Source organism: Microcaecilia unicolor, chromosome 8, assembly GCF_901765095.1.
Source record: "Microcaecilia unicolor chromosome 8, aMicUni1.1, whole genome shotgun sequence".
NCBI lineage: Eukaryota > Metazoa > Chordata > Amphibia > Gymnophiona > Siphonopidae > Microcaecilia > Microcaecilia unicolor.
Genome location: NC_044038.1, coordinates 54,337,509 through 54,357,394, shown reverse-complemented (window position 1 = coordinate 54,357,394; position 19,886 = coordinate 54,337,509). Strand labels below are relative to the sequence as shown.

General features: G+C 44.4%; 1 protein-coding gene across 3 annotated transcripts in view; it reads left to right on the top strand.

Moving 5' to 3' along the window:
* TELO2 (telomere maintenance 2) overlaps nucleotides 1–19,886 on the top strand; it is a 139,438-nt gene that overhangs the window by 14,607 nt on the left and 104,945 nt on the right. For all 3 annotated transcript variants that reach the window (XM_030212530.1, XM_030212529.1, XM_030212531.1), the window contains exons 6-9: nucleotides 10,460–10,562; nucleotides 10,806–10,874; nucleotides 13,867–14,008; nucleotides 18,116–18,252. In XM_030212530.1, coding sequence (XP_030068390.1) covers nucleotides 10,460–10,562; nucleotides 10,806–10,874; nucleotides 13,867–14,008; nucleotides 18,116–18,252 — 451 coding nt within the window. The remainder of the gene's footprint in view (nucleotides 1–10,459; nucleotides 10,563–10,805; nucleotides 10,875–13,866; nucleotides 14,009–18,115; nucleotides 18,253–19,886) is intronic.

The following is a 19,886-nucleotide window of genomic DNA, read 5'->3' as shown; positions in this document are numbered from 1 at the left end:
GTTGTCTTTGTTTTTACTACAGGATCATTGCATTACTGCACTTTATCTTGAGTCCCCAATCCTCGCGGACTCTTGAGCTACTGTCATGTGACTACCACGTAAGGATGTCCTCAGAAGTTACCCACATATTCAAACTGCTGGTGGCATATGACACTGTGGCAGCACAAGCCCAAGGAGCGGGTCCTGCTCCTTGGGCGAGCTTCTTGGGGCCAACTCGGGGGGTGAAATCCTTCATATAATACTCGACTTCCTGAATTGCTCTAAGCTTCCTTTCAGCAATCATGATGCTGCCCTTCCAAACTCTCTGGTCTGACCCGAAAGACTCGCCCATTACGACAATCTGGGGCTGTAGATAACGTTTTTCTTTTAAGGTAAATCATTACAGTGTTGCCTTGCGTCGCTTCTGTCTTATAGCTTGTACACCACAGTCACTTTTATAACCCCCAATTACTAAGACGTTCAATAGGGAGCGTTCTGCTCCCACTATTAACCCAACCTCCCTTCAATTTGGTCTCCTTAATTGTCGATTTATGAGCGCCAAGATAACTTTGATACAGGATCTTTTTTCTTCCGACTGTTTAGACATTTTATGTCTCACAGAAACTTGGCTCTGGGATGGTAAGGAAACCTATTTACATCAATGTGTGCCATTTAGTGACATTTATTTATTTGTTGCATTTGTATCCCACATTTTCCCACCTATTTACAGGCTCAATGTGGCTTACAATGTTCAGGCATTCCACTTTGCCAGAATGTTGAAAAGAGGTGGAGATGTGACAATTTGTTTATCTTCCTTACTTATGGCAATTTAACTTCCATCCTCGGATTTCTTGTATCCGGAAAACTTAGTTCTTAGTAGCCATGCCTTGTTCATGTACACTTAAGATTTATCTTCCTCAAACGCCCATTAAACAGCTTTGGGAGGCATTCATTCAAACCTTAGCAGATGCTTCTACGTGGTTTCCAAATCTTACTGTTGTGGGTGATGTCAACATTCATGTAGATGATATCTGTTCCTCCAGACCATCTGCATTCCTTTCTTTTCTGAATGACATTCACCTTTCCCAATTGGTAGATTTCCCTACACATGCAGCAGGGCACACACTAGATCTTGTCCTTTTACAAAGTGATTCTACACATATTACTCCTGCCCTGGACTGATCACTTATTACTACTCACTTCCTTAGTGATTCCTATTCTCACCCAGCTACCAAAAAGTGAGCAACCTGTTCATAGCTGTACTTCTCGATTTATTTCTTGGGACTCCACTACATGTCAGCCACTTTTTTTTTCTTTCCTGCCAGATAATTTTCTGGCTATGCTAAATAGAAGAATGCTGTATGCTGGGATTCCTATCTAGTGCCCCAATTCCTCTGATGCATCATTTACCACAACTGCAGCTTCCTTGCAACCTAGTCCCCTGGTTCATAACAGTCTTTTGCTATTAAAACGCCAGCTATGGCAGTCTGAGCAACTCTGGAGGAAAAGCCAGAAAAATGCTAATGCACATAGTGAATTCAGAAATCTTGCAAACTTTTATAACAGTGAAGTTAAAACGGCAAAAAGAAATGATTACATTAAAGCTATTAATAATTTGCAAAATCTACTACTATTTAGCATTTCTATAGCGCTACAAGGCGTACGCAGCGCTGCACAAACATAGAAGAAAGACAGTCCCTGCTCAAAGAGCTTACAATCTAATAGACAAAAAATAAATAAAGTAAGCAAATCAAATCAATTAATGTGAACGGGAAGGAAGAGAGGAGGGTAGGTGGAGGCGAGTGGTTACAAGTGGTTACGAGTCAAAAGCAATGTTAAAGAGGTGGCTTTCAGTCTAGATTTAAAGGTGGCCAAGGATGGGGCAAGACGTAGGGGCTCAGGAAGTTTATTCCAGGCGTAGGGTGCAGCGAGACAGAAGGCGCGAAGTCTGGAGTTGGCAGTAGTGGAGAAGGGAACAGATAAGAAGGATTTATCCATGGAGCAGAGTGCACGGGAAGGGGTGTAGGGAAGGACGAGTGTGGAGAGATACTGGGGAGCAGCAGAGTGAGTACAATCCTTCAAAGAAATTGTTTCAGACATTCGTAGATCTGACGCATCACGGGCCTATACAACATACTTGGGCCTTTTCTTCAGCCAAATCGTTGGTCTTTCATTTTCAGAATAAGATCTCCAATGCTGCAGTACTCACTGTCTTACAACTCTAATATTAGCTCAAGCCCCATTCTGTCACCTCCTGATTTTTTTGACATGTGAATAAACCAGCTGCACCACTGACTCTCTTCAATTAACTCCTTTCAGTATCTTGGCCTGACAAAAAATACTGGTGGTTTGTGTGTTGGGTCTGTGAGTGTTTTCTGGGAACTGTGTAGCCCCAGTAACCTAGAAATCACTAGGGGAAAACATGAGAGTGGAAGACTCGCCCAGAGGCAAGTGAGACCCAGTCAGTGGGGTAGAGGGTGGTGGTAGTGTAGAGCACAAGCAGCAGATGCAGGCAGACTTGAGCTGTGCTGAAGACAGACCCTCAAGGTGGCTGCAGGGTTAGCCCCAGGCAGGTGGCTAGGCGTTTCATCACACTATTATTTCCAGATAGCTTTTGGGATTGTCCCTAATTAAACACCGATTCTATAGGTATGCATTGAGTCTCCACACTCCATATTGACCCACTTCTTTTCTCTTTCTCTTTAATGTTTCCTACTTGTATGTATTGTATCCTTTCCTATCTTAATTGGAGTTCTATTTCTCAAGATTTTATGTAGTACAAATAGAGAGGGTAAAGCAGGTCACCTGTTAATAAAGTACTTCTGTTGTATACTCAAGATTTTATGTGGAATTTTTATATATAAATACCGAATGTAACTCACCTTGAGCTACTACTGAAAAAGGTGTGAGTAAAATCCAAATAAATACAGTACATTGTTAACTGCTTTGACTTTCCTTTTAGAAAAGGCAGTATGTCAAATTTTATAATAAATATAAACATAAAATCAGGTAGGTTGAGGAATGTGGCTGGCATACTGATTAAACAACAGGCCTCAAAATGAGAAAAAAAAATGGAAAACTGAAGTGACCTAAGTCCTCAAACCAATTAGAAGCATGATTCGCATACAAGAGAATAAAGAAAAGGAGTCCATACGTTAATGAAGTGTTATCTTCACTCCCTACTACTACGTTTCTACGCTTCACAATCCCTGGTGGAAAATTGAAAATGTTCCATACACAAGAGTGTGTGTGTTCATCTGATTTCTCCACAACATTACAGTTGGGGACTCAGAATGCATCCATTGCAGTAAAATGCATTTTATTTTGCAATTATGACTTGCACACAAAAAAAGCAGTTTTATCAGATTCTAATTCATCCTCCAGTCTAAAAGACCATGTCATCTCCCAGATCAATCTAGAACCTTGTGGGGGAGCTGAATGTTCAGGCAGATTTCCTCATTCAGAACCTGCTAGATCCCTGGGAGTGGGAACTCTCCTCCTCCTCGGAGCTCTCCAAACATTCTGCCTGCGGACAAAGCCAGAGAAGTTTGCGTGCCAAGTCCGGATAGAGGGGAGCTGGAGGAAGAGGCGCTGAAACAAGTTGTGCACCATCTCCCACATTGGGAGCAGCGCTTTGCTATCTCGGTGGGGGCAGCCTTGATTTAGGAAACTGGCCCTAAGAAAAATAAGAGCCATTTACAATGTGTAGTCTTCAAGTCAGTTGCAGAGGCACAACAGTCTCTAAATGGTGCTAACGGCTCATCCCAAAGTAAGGCACCACACATCTTGCTCCATGAAAGTGTTTGGCTCCTCTGTTTAACCTTGGGGCAGAAATACCAGTAACACCAGTGCGAGCAAGGAAATGGGGGAGCGGGGTGGGAGGGACCTTGCACCCCCAGGTTTACCCTAGAGATCAGATCCTGTGCTCTCCAGACCCCCCCCCCCCCCGACCCAACTTCACCTGGGGGATCAGGTCAACAGAGAACTGCACAGAGTATGTCTAGCCACCTGCTGAGATAGAATACTGGAAGTGAAGCTACTGCACAGGAGGATGTATGGCAGATCTCTAGCATTCTCTCTGTTCCCCACCTGCTGGTAGATGGAGATAACCCACAAGTCTCTGGATTGATCAGAAATCTAAGCTGTCCCAGTAGGACTGTAACCCAGCCTGCCGCAAGTGCTCTTCCATCTCAGCCCTGGCCCAACCAGCCTCTGCTGCACCGCACTGCAGTTACCTTGACCTCCCCCCCCCCCCCCCCCCCCCACCAGAAAGCCAGATTGTATAAGCAGTAAAAATACAGGTAAAAGTAACATAAATCATTTTCTTCTCTACTCTTAAATACAAAATTAAAAAAAGATACACACTTTTCCAAAAAAGCAAACATCCATGAGCAGCATGTCCCCCTCTCTTCTCCATCCCTTCCATCTCATGTACTCTAGTTGCCCTTTTCTCTTCTCCCCCCCCCCCCCATGGCTGTGTCCCCCTTACCCATTTTTTCCTTCCTCCCTGCACCCACACTCCACCCTTTATACAGACCTCTCCCTCTCATCCACGCTTGACTCCATTCATCCACCTCCCATCCACCCTTGAGTGCCCTCCCCTGAACGTACCTCAGTGCATCCTGGTGGTCTAGTGGCCTCTTCGGGGCAAGAAAGATCCCCACTCTTTCCTGCCCGCTGCTGCTGTTTCTTTAAAATGGTTGTCGAGACTTCAGGCGGTGGCCTCTCAAGACTTTTGCGGAAGTCTCAGCAGCCATTTTAAAGAAACGGTGGCAGTGAGAGGATTTGAGGCAGTGGGCGGGAAAGAGTGGGGATCTTTCCTGCCCTGAAGAAGCCACTAGACCATCAGGGTGTATTCAGGTATGCTCGTGAGGGCACCCTGAGGCTCGTGGGAGGGAAGGCAAAGCTTGGCTTGCCTGCAGTACAGTGGGAACCCCGCAGGACCTGGGTCCATGCCCGCGGGATTCCTGCTATCTCCGTTCCCGTGCAGCTCTCTAATTGAGACTAATGGAAAGGAAATTATCAGGTAAGAACTAATTTTTCCTTCTTTTGTTATAGGTATAGATTGATGTAACATTTGTTCTAAACGGACCCATAACTTTCGCCAGTATTCCATAATTATTGGGCTTTCCTACCAACAATGTATATAAGTACCTTCAGAGACTTTATATTTTGATAATAGACGACACACCTTACTGGTCCAAGTTGGGTGTGTGTATAAACATGCAACACTTTATAATGCATCTCATATAACTATATTCCTTCAGTTAGATCCTTGCTATTCTGAACCGCTTCCAAAAAGTCTGCTTCTATATAATCTGTTCTCATATCAGTTACCATTTTTAGACTGCGCATGAGAAGGGGGAGGCTCAGAATTTCTTTTATATACTCTGTACAATATCTACTAATCAACACTTTCATGACTCCCTCATGTGGCTTATTTATAGCATTTTATATGTTCAGCTGTCAGAGTAATCTTCAAAGTACCTATTCCTTTTCGTCCACCAGATCAGTCCAGACTGATGGATTATGCCCATCAATCAGCAGATGGAAACATAATCTAACAAGTTGCGAGCTTTGGCCTATGAGAGACAGTGTGCAGCTCTAGAAATCCAGTATACTCTGTAGCAGATGGTGATGGATGTGCAGGGCTGGTCTGATGAAGGTTCCTGGGCTCAGTTGGAGAACCAGTCACCCAGTGAAGTGGGGAGGTCCAAAGATAGGATCTGCAACTGGCTGCAGGTGGTTGTTGGGAATTTCCAGAGGAGTCTGGGTCCCTTCCCTGTCCACAGGGGACACCTGTGAAGGGATCCTGGCTTCTCTCTCTCTCCATAACCTCCAACCAATGGATGCTGGATGTTGTGAGGAGTGGATATATGCTAGTGTTCTCCTCTTTAGGAGATGCATTTATGGAGTCTCCCTAAGGGGCTTGGCAAAGTAGGCAGTCAGGTTTGCCACACTGGAGAAATTGTGTATGCTAGGAGACCAGTTTTGGGGCTGTTATTCCATGTAAGGTACCTTCTGACCCCAAAGAAAGAGGGGTCCTGTAAATTGGTCTTTCAAGGTGTTGCACTTCATGATAATGATCCTGCACTCGGTCATCACCGCAGTGCATACCAGGGAATTCCTCACAGTGTTGGATCTCAGAGGCCTACTTGCATATCCTGAGCTGGCCACCTCTCCAGAGGTATCTCCAGATTTGCTATTCTCAGGTGATATTTCAGTTTCAAGCCCTCCCCTTTGGGCTAGCCATGGCTCTGAGGATGTTTTCCAAAGTAATGATCATGGTAGTCCAGGCTTTCCACAGAGAGGGAATTTGATTTCATCCCTACTTGGACAATTGGTTTATCAGAGCCAGTTCACTGGAGTAGGGTTTCAAGCCACTGTCTGAGCAGTCCAGCTCTTACAGTCTCTTGGCTGGGTCATCAAATGTTGTGAAAAATAAGTTGTTTTCATCACAGCACATAGAGTAACCATGGGAAGAAGTATAGCTGGAAAAAAGAAGAGGTCCCAAGACAGAGCCCTGCGTTATACTAACTGATAGTAGGATAGAAGTGGAGCAGGATCCGCCAGAGTATACACTAAAAGTGCGATGGGGGAGAGAGAAGAAGAAAACCAAGAAAGAACTGAGCCCTGAAATCCGAGTGAGGACAGCGTATCGAGGAGTAGGCGGTGATCAACAGTGTCAAAAGCAGCGAATAGATCAAGAAGAAGATAGAATAGAGACCTTTGGATCTGGCCAGGAACATGTCATTGGAGACTTTAGCAAGGGCTATTTCAATTCAATGAAGAGGGCGAAAGCCAGATTGAAGTGGATCAAGAATAGCTTGAGATGAAAGAAAGTCAACACAAAAGCAGTGAACAGCACGTTCCAGTATCTTGGATAGGAAAGGGAGGAGGGAGATGGGGAGATAGTTATAAGGACAGATAGGGTCCAGTGAAGTTTTTTTGAGGATCGTTGTAACTGTGGTGTGTTTGAAGACATCAGGAACAGTTGCAGTGGAAAGTGAAAAATTGAGGATATGACAGATAGAAGGGATGACAGTAGGAAAGAGAGTGCTAAGTAGGTGGGTAGGAATAGGATCAGAGGAACAGGTCAGTTTGGAGGAGGAAAGAAAATGTGCAGTTTCCGCTTCAGTGATTGCAGAAAAGGAAGAAACGGAGGCAGGAGTTGAAGGAGGATTGAGAGAATGGACTAAAGGAGGAGAATTGGAGGTGACTTGGTTGATAATTCAAGTTTAATCTTGTGAACCTTATCATGAAAGTACTCAGCCAGAGTCTGGGGAGAAAGTGAAGGAGGAGTTGGAGGTGAAGGCACTTTGAGGAGAGAGTTCAGTGTGGCAAAGAAATGCTGAGGGAGAAGGGTTCAGTGTGGCAAAGAAATGCTGAGGGTTTGAGCGAAGAGAGTTTGTCAACTGGATGTAGTAGTCCTTTTTGGAAGTGAAAGAGCAGACTGGAAGGAGGTCAGCAAAAATTTGAAATGTATGAAGTCAGCATGGGATTTCAGCCAAAGGCGTTCGGCCGATCGGGCACAGGGACGTAAGTAGAGGATTCTAGAGGTCAGTCAAGGCTGCGGTTTTGGCCTTTGAGAGGGGCTCAAGGGCTATTCAGAGGAAGTCATCTCCATATTGTTGCATTCCAGAAACTGCTCCGTTTTTGCATATGTGAGGGGCTGGAGAGTCTTTGGGGCCTGGTGCAGGAAAAAAGGCTAGGGATCCATTTTGAACTTTGGTTGCCCTGATGTTGTCCTTTTTACAAGATGGCCTTGTGGTGAAATAGGGGGGGGGGGGTTCAAGCCTGTGAATTGCATTAATATTTTCATGCATTGTATTTCTCTTCTTTGGCCAGCAGATGGTGTTTGTTCTGTGTTTTAAAGCTGTTGCAGAGAAGGCTGTTTTCTTGTTCAGTTTAAGCCCTGTAGGAAGGTAACCTGCAGTGCCATTGGTCAGATACTTTCAAAGTTGGTTCTCTGGGCTCTGATTGAACCTGGAGTTCAAACTCTAGCAAGGAGGTACTGGATTTTCCCCACTCTCAGAAAGGGAGTACAGAGGGTAAGCATCTCTGCCCTGAGGCCCTGTTCAAGACCTGTGAGCAGTCATTTTCTTGAAACTACCCAGGTGTTGCCCAGGTAGTAACAAAGTGTTTAGACAGTTTAATGTTAATCCTTGTTTCAGTTACCTGTTATTGCTTGTTGTTTTTCCATCTAATTTATATCGTTCACTGTTCTGCTTTTCTGATAATAAACCCATTAGTTTATTATCTCAGTTGTCCTGCTCTGACTAAGAGAGAGTGTGGCCCCAGTGTCCTTAGAAATCACCAGGTAATAACTTGAGAGTGGGAGACTTGCCCAGAGGTAAGCAGGACCCAGTTGGTGGGAGGAGTGTGCTAGAATGTAAACCACACTGAATCCTGGAAAGGGGATATTAGTGATATACAAGAATTGATTTGATTTGATTAGTGTAGAGCACGTGCACAGGTGCCGGCAGACCTGAGCAGTGCTCCAGGTGGCCACAGATTAATCCCAGGTGGGTGCTAGGCGTTTTTGTGATAGGCCTGAAGAAAGGCTTGGCCCTGTTTTCCTTGTGAATAGTTTTTGTTATGCTTTAGGAGTAAGCTCAAGCAAGCCCCTTTAGAGTAGAGAGCTGCTCGGGAACGGGGATAGCGGGATTCCCGCTGGGATCCCCTCCATGTCTGCAGTGACCCAGCAGGGATGGATCCGGGTCCGCGGGAATCCTGTGGGGATGGACCTAGATCCTGTGGGATTCCCCTGGAAGTGCCTTCCCTCTCCTGAGCACAGGGTGCCCTCCGGTCACATACCTCGAGGTACCGTGGTGGTCTAGTGGCTTCTTTGGGGCAGCATTGATCCTCTCCTCTGTGCTCTTTTAACATGGCTGCTGAGACTTCCAGCGGCGGCCTCATGAGACTTCCACTGGGGTTTCAGCTTCCCACACCAGGTGAGATTGTTTTGCTACATCCTATCATTTCTGGACTGGTCTGGTGGATGAAAAGAAAAAATTTGGTCTTGCCTGCTAATTTTCTTTCCTGGAGTCCAGCCAAATAAGTTCAGAAGCACTCCCTTTCTGGTGTGCTATGGTTAAAATTTAAGGCAGCTCCTAGAGATGGGAATAACTAGTGAGGTAATTAAATTCGCCGATGACACAAAATTATTCAGGGTCGTCAAGTCGCAGGAGGAATGTGAACGATTACAGGAGGACCTTGCGAGACTGGGAGAATGGGCGTGCAAGTGGCAGATGAAGTTCAATGTTGACAAGTGCAAAGTGATGCATGTGGGTAAGAGGAACCCGAATTATAGCTACGTCTTGCAAGGTTCCGCGTTAGGAGTTACGGATCAAGAAAGGGATCTGGGTGTCGTCATCGATGATACGCTGAAACCTTCTGCTCAGTGTGCTGCTGCGGCTAGGAAAGCGAATAGAATGTTGGGTGTTATTAGGAAGGGTATGGAGTCCAGGTGTGCGGATGTTATAATGCCGTTGTATCGCTCCATGGTGCGACCGCACCTGGAGTATTGTGTTCAGTACTGGTCTCCGTATCTCAAAAAAGATATAGTAGAATTGGAAAAGGTACAGCGAAGGGCGACGAAAATGATAGTGGGGATGGGACGACTTTCCTATGAAGAGAGGCTGAGAAGACTAGGGCTTTTCAGCTTGGAGAAGAGACGGCTGAGGGGAGATATGATAGAAGTGTATAAAATAATGAGTGGAATGGATCGGGTGGATGTGAAGCGACTGTTCACGCTATCCAAAAATACTAGGACTAGAGGGCATGAGTTGAAGCTACAGTGTGGTAAATTTAAAACGAATCGGAGAAAATTTTTCTTCACCCAACGTGTAATTAGACTCTGGAATTCGTTGCCGGAGAACGTGGTACGGGCGGTTAGCTTGACGGAGTTTAAAAAGGGGTTAGATAGATTCCTAAAGGACAAGTCCATAGACCGCTATTAAATGGACTTGGAAAAATTCCGCATTTTTAGGTATAACTTGTCTGGAATGTTTTTACGTTTGGGGAGCGTGCTAGGTGCCCTTGACCTGGATTGGCCACTGTCGGTGACAGGATGCTGGGCTAGATGGACCTTTGGTCTTTCCCAGTATGGCACTACTTATGTACTTATGTACTTATTTCTGGTGTGCTGTGCTGGTCAGCATCCCTCCTTCTGCAGTGTTTTTGATGTGTGTGTGTGTGTGGGGGGGGGGGGGGGGGGGTTGATCTCATTCTCTGCTTTGTTACAAGATCTGCACAATGCCTCTTATAGGTTGAAGCTCACCCAGCTTGTTAGGCTCTGTCTCAATCTGCTGGTTGATGGGTATAACCTATCGGGTTTGGACTGGGCTGGTTGAGCTCAAGGAAAGAAAAATGAGTAGGTAAGACCAAATTTATCCCTAGTCAGCATGCTATTTTTTGGTTCTGTGTTTATAATAATAGATTTAGACTAGATTCTTCATTTATTAACGTCACTTTCTAGGGCTGTTGTCCTCTGCAGATTATTGGGGAACTTGGTGATGAAAAATAAGAAGGCACAGTTTGTGCTGACACAGAAAATGTTGCTTCTGCAGTATGGATATAAGGTAAGAACCTAAGACCTCACAGAAGCCTTCCCCTGCAGTGTGGATGTGTTGTAGCTTGATGCCTAAAGCCAAGAGGTGCTACCTTGTTATGCTTTCTTGAAAAGATGGCATTTTAAGGTTTTTGCCATGTCTTTTGCATGATGAACTGAAGCATCTAGCTCTGCTGTTTTCTCTTACTCCCAAACCCCCACCAATCTCATTCTCTTTTGAAGTACAGTAACAATTTTATGTGCTCTATTACAGACCACTGTGTTGCAAAGCCTTTTGGGATACCTGGCCCTTGACAGTAGTCGACGTCCTTTATTGATGCAGGTATATGGAAATTGTTGCTTTTGTTTGTATAACTCTGTGTTAAGTAGATTGTATATTACTCATACATTTGAAATAAGCATTTCTGTTTTATGTTCATCATTTTTGTTTTTGTGTTGGGCAAATTATTCAAAACTAGGAAAAAAATGCCCGTTTCTGAGCAGAATGAAACGGGCGCTAGCAAGGGGCCCCCTCCCTCCGTCCCTCAAAGCTACTTGCCTTGTTCGCCCTCCCTCCGTCCCTCGAAGCTACTTGCCTTGTTCGCTGTGGGCCGTTTCGGCCCTCGAGTGTCAATAGCTCCGCCCTCGACGTCATGACGTTTTGACGCGTCATGACGTTTTGACGCGAGGGCGGTGCAGACACTCCAGGGCACACCGGATATCTCGGGCGCCTCAACTTCCGTGGAGGCTTCAGAACGTTGGGGTTGCCTTTTATATATATAGATCATATTATATCACATGCTTTTCTACAACTACATTGCAATACCAGTTATATAACATAATCACAGTCGCATATTGCCCTGTTTCTTCCATTAAGACCTATCCTCCTCCTCTCCACACCACTGCCCCTCCCCTTTTCCATTCTCCCCTTCCTGGGTCATTGTTGCTGCTCATACTACCAAATTGTTTATCAAAGTGCTGAGTAAACATGACATCAAAGCATCGAGAAGGGTTCCCATTCCTTAGAAATTGCCTCACTGCCCTCCATGTTGCAGTGTAATTTTTTTCCATGAGTAAGCCATGTTGGTACCTCCAATAATAACAGTAGAGCAAGTGGCTGGTCCACTATCCAACATAAAAAAAGAAATAACATAGTAACATAGTGAATGGCGGCAGATAAAGACCTGAACGGTCCATCCAGTCTGCCCAACATTCACATTTGTTATCAAGTCATGATTATACAAACAATGAATGTGATATAAAATACTTGATCATTGTCTCTTTTTGGCATTTCTGGGACATAAACTGTAGAAGTCTGCCCAGTCCCTGTCCATAGGTTCCAATAACTGAAGTTGCTGTTGAAGCCCACTCCAGCCTATCCAAATCCAGCTTGTCATTTGCGGGACACAGATCGTAAAAGTCTGCATGGCTCTGTCCTCGCATTCCAAATTTCTGGTGTTTCCATTGAACCTCCATCCAGTCCTAAACTGGTTTGCCAAATACGGTACAAGCTTGCCCAGCGCCGGGCTTAGTTCTTAACAGCCAGAGTTGCCATTTAAGCGCCACTTGATCGCCAATGTATCGACAGCACTCCTGATCCTGATGCGACAGTCATTAAGGATCAGAAGTGCTGTCGATAGAAAAATGCCCCGCCGTATGGGACCCTGCAGCAACTGAGCGAAATGCTGGCCATCGTTGGCCTGGGGGCATGTGGAAAGATAGAACAATGTGACTTGATTTTTGTCCTGCATATTACAAGTGTGTAATATAATTTTGTACAAACCTGTATATAATATAATCATATTATATAAAAGTATATGTAATCCCCTGCCCCCAACTCCCCTCTAGGCTGAAGCGTAGATATATCAATCCTCAAAGGTACTACTGGCATTCATAAACAGAAAAAATTAGATCCAGGTTCAAAATGCAAAAAAAACTTTGAAAGCAATGTGAGTTTTATCTATGGTCTAGTTGTCCTGACTACCCAACAGTTTGAATCTGAATAAAGAAACCTAATGGGTAATAATAAAAATGAAAACAAAAAAGTCTGTATGGTTATGGTAGCTGCTACCAAGACAGAAAGGGCACCCACAATTTTTCAAATTTGAGTACCCTGCCATGTTTCTGAGCTGTCAACTTACTCATATAATAAGCCTCCTGGGCAAGAGTAGGGAGCGCTTGTTTGCCATCACTTCGCCACCTCATGGCAACCACCACTGTGCAAGGCAAAATTACTTTAACTATCTCTGATGGTGTCAAAGTTTGGGGCAGGTGTAAAAGAAAAAGGATAGGTCTAGCCTCTGTTGGGAAGGCAAACATGCCTGACAGGGGCACAGTCCCACTAAATATGCATATAGATACCCTCCTGCCCATATGCTCACGTGAAGGGAGAAACTGGGCTATTTGGGCCAGTGACCTATATCATCTGTACAGGGATTTCACTCCATTTTCCACCAAATTCGCTGAGATGGAAAGTCAAAAGGTATTAGATTGTGGATTGATCTTGGTCAGTAAGTGTGAAATCCAAATCTTTCTGCCAATTGGAAATATACTTCAAATGTCATACAAACTAGATATCATTTTATATTGCCTAAAGCCTCTGTCCAACAATTCCTCAAAAGGAGTTGGAGCCCAATTAAGCCATTTGTATAAAACTTTTTTTCTCTGTAGCAAATGTCGCATTTGTCAATGAAAAAAGAACTCTGTGTGTGGGATAAGATAACCAGCTTGCAAATCCTGAAAGGTACTTAGCCGTGCAGCAGAATATAGCTGCCCCAGTTGCTGTAAGCCAGTTTTAACCAAGGCTTTGCTTACTTCCTCAGGAGTCATGACTGTAAAGTTAGCACTGCTGACAGTAAATTACAATCCAAATGGGAACCACCACTTACTTCATGTGTTCTTTCTTCAGTCTAATTGTGTATTCCTTCAGCTCCCATCTCCTTTGCAAAGTCATTGCAACTACTATATATCTTTATAGACTTCAGTTTGCACTTCTTTCCATTTCATTCAGGCATTGGGCTGTATAGAACACCACTGCTTTGTCAGCCTGCTTCCACAGCTATACTATTATATCCCGAGGCACATTGTTTTCTTTCTGCAGCCCCAGGGCCTGATTTGCTCTGCTGAATCCCTTCCTTTGTGGACAGCAAAACCGCTTTGCTGCTAATATACCATTTCCTCACAGTACTGATCGCCTTTGCATTCTGTGACCCCGTTTGATTTTAAAATGATACCAAGCTTTTGTGTACTGGAGAGTTTGCATATGTGTCCATGCATGCTAGATGCAATCTCTGCCCACAAGTATTGAACCTGGAAATCTCTGTTCGGTGGGGCAGGTGCTGAAGGAACTCCTGGAGACTTGGGGCAGCAGCAGCGCAGTGAAGCACTCACCCATTGAGCAGCAGCTGTACATAAGCAAGGCAATTCTTATCTGTCTGTGTCATCTGAAGGAGGAAGAACTAGAGAGTCACAAGCAAGGTAAGGATGAATAGGACATATCTGCATTCTGCTCTAAGTGTAGATAGACCTCGTTTGTACATTTTGCCTTTACTACATATTTGCAGCATTTTGATTAAACAAAAATGATACTCTTACTGGAATGTAATAATTGTTTTACCATTAGGGTCTATTGCAGTTGCACACTGAATCCTGAGCTAACCAGTGTGCTGGCTTTAGTTGACCACAATGTTAATATAATGAGGTTCAAATCTACTAAAACTTGGATGAATAATATATTTTAGCAAATAAAACCGTATTGTGCTACCTCTTTGCTGTTGAATCTTTGGAACAGCAATACTGTTTCTGTGCAAGGGAAGAAGAGATTGTGAATTTATTTCATTTAATTTATAACTTGGCAGCTTAGTACCGTAGTAAATTTAGATGATGCAGGTAAAGACCAACTGGCCATTCCAATTTGCCCAATTATTTTAGTTTGTACTGTTAAGGATATATCCTGGCTACAAGATGGAGTTTTCTTATTGTATTTACCATAGCAATCTAGAACCGGTAGGTAGTCCAGCTTATTTTCGAAAGAGAAAGACGCCCATATTTCGACCCAAATTGGGAGATGGGCGCCTTTCTCTCATGGGCGCCCAAATCGGTATAATCGAAAGTCGATTTTGGGCGCCTCCAACTGCAGTCTGTCGTGGGAACGAACAAAGTTGACGGGGGCGTGTCAGAGGCGTGGTGAAGGCGGGACTGGAGCGTGTTTATCGGCCCAGGAGAGCTGGGTGCTCTTGGCCGATAATGGAAAAAAGAAGGGCGGCAGTAGCGAGAATTTGGGCCGAAATTTTTTTTTACCCTTTTTTTTCACGAACAAGTCCACGAAAAGTGCCCCAACTGCCCAGATGACCACTGGAGGGAATTGGGGATGACCTCCCCTGACTCCCCCAGTGGTCACTAACCCCCTCCCACCAAAAAAAAAAAGAACTTTAAAAACTTTTTTTTGCCAGCCTGTATGCCAGCCTCAAATGTCATACCCAGCTCCATCACAGCAGTATGCAGGTCCCTGGAGCAGTTGTTAGTGGGTGCAGTGGACTTCAGGCAGGTGGACCCAGGCCCCCCCCCCCTTACCTGTTACACTTGTGTTGTTAAATGGGAGCCCTCCAAACTGCCCCCCAAACCCACTGTACCCACATCTAGGTGCCCCCCTTCATAAGTGCTATGGTAGTGGTGTAGAGTTGTGGGCAGTGGGTTTTGGGGGATTTTGGGGGGCTCAGCACCCAAGGGAAGGGAGCTGTGGACTTGGGAGGTATTTTAATTTTTTTTTTAAATGCCCCCTAGGGTGCCTGGTTGGTGTCCTGGCATGTGAGGGGGACCAGTGCACTACGAATCCTGGCCCCTCCCACGACCAAATGCCTTGGAGTTGTTCGTTTTTGAGCTGGGTGGCTTCGGTTTCCATTATCGCTGAAAACCGATATGGCCCAGCTCAAATTCGCCCAAATTTGATGCATTTGCCCGGCACCAACCGTATTATCGAAACAAAAGATGGACGCCCATCTTTTTCGAAAATACGGTCTGTCCCGCCCCTTCGCGGACCCGTCCTCGGAGATAGTCGCCCATGGAGATGGGCGTCCGCGTTCGATTATCCCCCTCTATGTCTGTCAACCAGCAGATGGGAGACAGAGCCAATCAAATTTGAGCTATGCCCTACATAGGGCATTGTGTAGGCAGGCAGAACCTTTCAGTACTGCTCTGTCTTCAGCAGATGGTTGACAAACATTCTGTGCAGACATTCTGGACTGCCCTGCTCCTGGCCTCATTGGAAAACTGAGTTTTCAGTTGAGCTGGGGGACTTAAAGTGTCAGAATCCCTCTTTGGACTATGCTTGAAGGGATACCCAAAGGTGTCTCTTTTTCTTCCCCCCTCCCCCCTGTTTTTCCTCAGGCACTCAAAGAGTTTGGGATTGCTTGCATTTCCTCTCTCTGTCCTCCCCTTCTTCTGGAACTCTCTCTATATATAAAGTAGACGCGTGTGTTGTTTGTCTGTGTCCGAACTCCTCCAGCCCCCGAAGAGCTACACACCCGGCATGCAGACTATTAGCGAAGTAAATTTTAAAACAAATCGGGGAAAATATTTCTTCACTCAACATGTAATTAAACTCTGGAATTCTTTGCCAGAGAATGTAGTAAAAGCAGTTAATGGGGTTTGAATAGCTTCCTAAAATAAAAGTCCATAAGCCATTATTAAAATGGGCTTGGGGAAAATCCACTGCTTATTTCTAGGATAAGCAGCATAAAATGTATTGTACTGGGTACTTGTAACCCAGGTTGTCCACTGTTGGAAACAGGATGCTGGTCTTGATGGACCTTTGGTCTGTCCCAGTGTGGCAATACTTTTGTTCTTATGTTCTTAATTTACAAGGGGCAGTTTTTTCTTACAACTCAATGAACGAATATGAAGAGTCTCCTCAATTGAGCATTGACAAGATGAACATTGTCTGCAAATCATGTTGTGCACTAAATGTTAAGGCAGAACCCTCTTGTATGTGTTATTCAGGAGGTAAAGTAAGGCTTCCTTTACTAAATGCTCCTCCAGAACCACTAAAATACTTATCCAATGGCTGTACTTCAGCTGCAATGCATGACCTCATTTGGGGCACATTAAATCAAGAAGGTGGTTTTATGCCTACTTTCAAGGTTGAGGGCCAGATTTATCACAGTGCAGGATCATTATTACCATTACCTAATGAAAGGCATGAATTTCTACAAATCTATTTTATGGACAGTGAAAATCTTGAAGCTGAACGTTGTGTCATTATGCCTGGTGTAGATTATAACACTATATGATCTACAACAATTGTTGCATGACAATAACAACTATGTTCAAAGTTTTAAAACAGTTTTAGAAGCAATGCCTGATGATGAATACCATGTTGTAATTCATGCTCACAAAACTACAAGTGGTCACCCTAAAGCTTGATATAATGTGCCCATGGTAAATGAAGTTAAGAGCACATTCAACCAAAAATATGGTGAATTCTTGGAGACAGTTTCAGTATGGGGAAGGTCCCCCAGTGTGGGGTCTACAGGGGCTTCTGGATTTGTTCTTCTTGGGGACAGAGAAAGCTAGCATTAACATAAAAAATAAACCCCAAAATTACTTGCTCTAGATCTCTTGACCACATGCAAAGGTATTTAATGTATGATATTCTTTCACTATATTTAAATACTTTTGCACGTGGTCAAGAGATCTAGAGCAAGAGTATTTTTTGAAGTCACTTTTTTTGGACATAGTCTTGTGCGGGTGATATTTTTGGGTCACCTTTTAGTGCCACAGATTATTGCAGATACATGGTGCGTGGCAACCCTAGATCAAATATAGGAAGAAGAGAAAAATTAACTTTGGGTAATGAATGATATCCTACAGATGGTGAAGATTCTATGACTGGCTGTTTGCTTATATCCTTAGCCATGTGGAGTGGTATATCTGGGCAGACTAAATGGTCTTGGTCTGCTTTATCTATTTGAGCACACCTTATGAGGGGGGTTGACTTTCTAATATGACATTGTTTTACCATTTTTAGATTGCTGTACGTTTTAATTTTTTTTTTTTTTTAATGTCTTGTATTGGGTGGGTTTTATACTGTGTAATTTTAGGCATTGTATATGCATTGTCAATGACTAATCTACTCTGAAGTATATGTTTCTGCATTTAATGAGAGTAAACGTAAGGACCATACTCTGATCTGTAGAGAGAGGTCCATAGATTGTGCAAATCATACCTAATTTGAACAAATGCTGAAGACATACCTGCATACAGAGAGTTGGTTGAATTAATACAGGTCCGAAACCTGAGCGCTAACGGCAAGGTTTTACCTATTGCCTTATCTATTAATCAGATCATATACCTATCTCACAAATGCCAAACAAAACAATAACATTTTCATAATGGTCTAGGAAAAGTTTTTCATTCTGTTAAACAAGGTACATCAGTGTGCATGTGTTTCTCTGTGTATGATGCTCTGTATCTGTTTAGTTTTATGATTCTGTTCTGGCTGCAGCATATGAGCAGTGGCAGATGAGAATACCTTTGTTCTGTATTCAGCTGGACAGCTGATCTTATGCTCCACTTCTGTGCTTTCAGAACTCCTAAGCTACTTGATGGCAGGGGTGCAGTGCCACCTAGACAGTAATCTGCTCCAGGTTCGACGGCTTGGAATGATCGTAGCAGAGGGCATCAGTTCCTGCATCAGTCTTGATGGCTCATGCCTTAAGTTTCAAGTAAGATTCTGTGAGTTTCTCTAAGCTCTGATATGCACCTAACTGTAATGAGCAACTTCCTCACCAGCCGTTGCTGCAACATTTTTGGCATAACATCTTTGTTGTCTGCTAGAGAAAGGGGTAGTAGAACATGACTTAGCTTTTAAAGGTGTGCAGTGTAGCAAAGCACAGGAATGAAGGGGGAGGTGCTGTTGCTGGGGGATTTCAGCCTGTCGAATGTGGATTGGAAGGTCCCATCTGCAGAATCAGGAAGAAGTAGAAAGATTATGGATGCTTTTCAAAGTGCACTGCTGAGACAAATGGTGACAGAACCCACGAGGGGAGGGGTGACTCTAGATCTTGTGCTCACAAATGGAGATAGTGTGTCCATCATCATTTTTCAGATGACACCAAGATTTGCAACAGAGTGGACTCCCTGGAGTGAGTGGACAACATGAGAAGAGAGCTACAAAAATTAGAAGAATGGTCGAATGTTTGGCAGTTGAAATTTAATGCGAAGAAGTGCAAAATGTTGCACTTGGGGTGTAGAAATCAGTGTATGCTAGGGGGTAAGAGACCTTGGGGTGATAGTGTCTGAGGATCTCAAGGTGGTGAAGCAGTGTTACAAGGCGGTGGCTGTTACCTTACGAATGCTAGGCTGCATAGAGAGAGGCATAATCAGTAGAAGAAAGGTGTTGATGCCTCTGTACAAGTCATTGGTGAGGCCCCATGTGGAGTATTGTATCCAGTTTTGGAGGCTGTATCTCCTTCAAGTACATGAAAAGACTCAAGGCAGTTCAGAGAAAGGCAGAAAAACGATATAGGGTTTGTGCTACAAGACCTAGCAGAAGAGACTGGAAGACTTGAATATGTATGTGCTAGAGAAAGAGGTGATACGATAGACATTTAAGTACTTGAAAGGTATTAATATTCAAACAAACCTCTTCCAGAAATGTAGGGGCGGTAGAACTAGAGGACATGAATGGAGGTTGCAGGGAGGTAGACTTAGGAGTAACATCAGGAAATACTTTTTCACAGAGAGGGTAGTAGACACCTGGAACACCCTTCCAGGAGAGGTGGCAGAGTCAAAAACAGTGAGTGAAGGAGGAAGTGACGTCACGCTCCGCAATGGCAGCTTGAAAGCGGAGCTCCCGATAGCCAGCTTAAAAAGGAGATAAAAATATTGCTGTCTGAGCCCTCGGGTGGATTTTAAAAGCACTGGCAGCGAGAAGAAAGGTCGCGGACCTAACGATGTCGAATTCCAAGCTTAAAACGATGAATCTAAACGCCTTCGCGTTTCGGCAGCGAGAACAGGCGCCAGATACACAGGCCGCGGAAAAAGGCGCGAGCATGAGCGCCATGAGGCCATGCTCGCCGGCGGACCCTAAAGACAATGGCGAAGAAGGAGATGGTGACATGCAGCCTGATAAATGGGACCAGCTGCGAACATGGTTCCAGGATATAAAATCGGAGATGAAAGAAATGCGCAGAGAATTTGCACAGTTGGGGGCAGACCTGCGGGGAGAGATAAAAGAGCTGGGAAACAGAGTCAATGAGACTGAGGCTGGCCTAGAGGAACATGCGGACTCTATAAATGCGATTGAGAGGCAATTGCTTCTCACTGACAAGGTGGAAGACCTTGAGAACAGGAGCCG